General features: G+C 60.4%; 2 protein-coding genes across 2 annotated transcripts; both read right to left on the reverse strand.

Annotated features, from left to right (window-relative positions):
• Positions 1–20: 20 nt before the first annotated feature.
• On the reverse strand, positions 21–373 carry SPRG_15621 (hypothetical protein; the record flags this gene model as incomplete). The annotated part of the gene is made up of 2 exons (XM_012357573.1): positions 21–72; positions 129–373. 2 exons carry the CDS (start codon positions 371–373, stop codon positions 21–23), a joined length of 297 nt encoding a protein of 98 aa, XP_012212963.1.
• Positions 374–986: 613 nt separating this feature from the next.
• On the reverse strand, positions 987–1,877 carry SPRG_15622 (hypothetical protein; the record flags this gene model as incomplete). The annotated part of the gene is made up of 1 exon (XM_012357574.1): positions 987–1,877. The coding sequence occupies one exon, from the start codon at positions 1,875–1,877 to the stop codon at positions 1,029–1,031; it is 849 nt and encodes a 282-aa protein (XP_012212964.1). The 3' UTR covers positions 987–1,028.
• Positions 1,878–1,910: the final 33 nt, after the last annotated feature.

Consider the following 1,910-nt stretch of genomic DNA (forward strand, 5'->3'; position numbering starts at 1 on the left):
AGCTCTCGCTGCGAATCTGGTCACGCGATGTGGGCGAGAGGCGGTCCCAGAACGAGTCGCGTGCGCTCGGGTCTGGCGGGACGTCCGTGTTGGGCTCGTTCGTCGACGCGATGCTCTGGTCGAGGGACATCGAGTCGTTGCTTTGGCGCGAGCTCGCTTTAAGGAGCCACGGTACAAAGGTCGAGTTGCGATTTGGGTCAAAGGGCGATGCCACGTACGAGTGGCCACCGCCGCGCGAGAGCGTCATCGGAAGCTCGAGCGCCTCGGACTTGAACGGGGCGCCGCTGCGGTAGCGCAGAAAGAGGACGGCGGCGAGACCGCCCACAAGAACGAGTGCGCCGACGACGATGCCGGCGATCGTGGCGTCGTCCATATTACCGTTGTTGCTGCGCAAAAAGCCAAGTGCGACCAAGCGCCATTACAAGATCGCGTATAAGTCCAGCAGGCACGTGGGACACGCCAGCCGTGACCAACATGTGCGTAGCTCCTGGCGTGATTCGAGCATGTCTGCGGCCGAAAGTATCTTGGCGTCGAGAGCCATTGTAAGGGACGACACTGCCGCCGGGAGCGGTCAACTACTCCAACTACTGTACTAGTATGGTACGAGGGCGCGGGGGTAGTAGCACTCACGCTGCGTGGAGGACGCTCTGCTATACTTGGCGCCATTGCGACGGCTTCCTCGTACCTGATGTCGACTCGGCTACGTGTCGACGACGACGTGGCACCCGGTGCACCTTGCGAGGCCGCAGAGGCGCGGAGGCTGGCCGCACTTGCTGCTCGTAGTGGGACGTCGCATGCTGATTGGCGCCTTTGCGATCCAAGATCCGGTCCGATTGGCTGTAACCCTGCTCGCTGATTGGTGCATACGCCACTGCCCCGACCAAGGTGGCAGCGCCGCTGGCCTCCTTTCCGCTTGAGATATTCACAAAACAACTTTGCGTTGGCAGCACCCATGGCTACGTCACTGAAACGAAGCGATCGTCGCTTGCCAGACAAGGTATATTGTGTTGTAGGTGTAAACCTAGTCGCTAGCAAAGAAGGTGCACGAGTTGCTTCTCGATGTCGGCGAGGTTGTGGTCGTACGAGGCAGGAATCGTGGTGCACTTGAGCTTGTTGTGCATCTGCGAGAGCTCGGACTGGCATTGTTTGAAGATGTACTCGCGCAGTGGAAGAAACTTGGTCACGCGCGGCAAGGCCCACCCCGGGTAAATCGCCTCAAACTCCTTGTAGGGGCGGCTGCCGCTCGCGAAAGCAATGCTGATATCATCGACGACAGACGTCGCACAGCTTCGGTACACAAGCTCGTGCGAGCGTACCATATACACACCAACGAGGCCTTCCGGTTGGTGGTAGGTGTCGTGGAGAGCGTCGTCTTTCGTGGACGCATGGCCCAGCGCCTTGGTGCACGGGCAACGGCAATGTGGGCACGGCGCCCCACAGCGTGGCATGATTCCGTCCACGGCCCCGTACGCTTCGTTCTGGATGACGTCCAAAACCTCGTCGGCCATCGTCGAGCTCCATTGTGTCGAAGGCCCAAGTTGGGCCTTGAGAGCGGCAAGGTGCGTCAAAAGTGCCTGCGTGACGTGGAGTCCGTCTTGGTTGGCCGGAAGAGCAAAGACCGATGGCCCTTGATCGTCGCAGTTCATGACGTCGCCTGCGACGGTTGGTAGGCTCCCAATGAGCGCACTCGTGCCACTGCACTTGAGGCGACACTGGAGCTTCAGACGCAGCTCGTGGACAAAGCACTCGCTGCGCTTGCTCGCGGCGCTGGCAGCGACGGCACTTGCGCTCACAATGCTCTCTTCGACATCACGGACGAGCTTCTTCGCCACGCCGAGGTAGCATTCCTGGACCTTGACCAAGACGAGACGACTCATGACGTCCTCTGCGTGCTCTTCGGGGCGATCGAT

This window comes from Saprolegnia parasitica (assembly GCF_000151545.1).
Source record: "Saprolegnia parasitica CBS 223.65 unplaced genomic scaffold supercont2.1001, whole genome shotgun sequence".
Classification (NCBI taxonomy): Eukaryota; Oomycota; class Saprolegniomycetes; order Saprolegniales; family Saprolegniaceae; genus Saprolegnia; species Saprolegnia parasitica.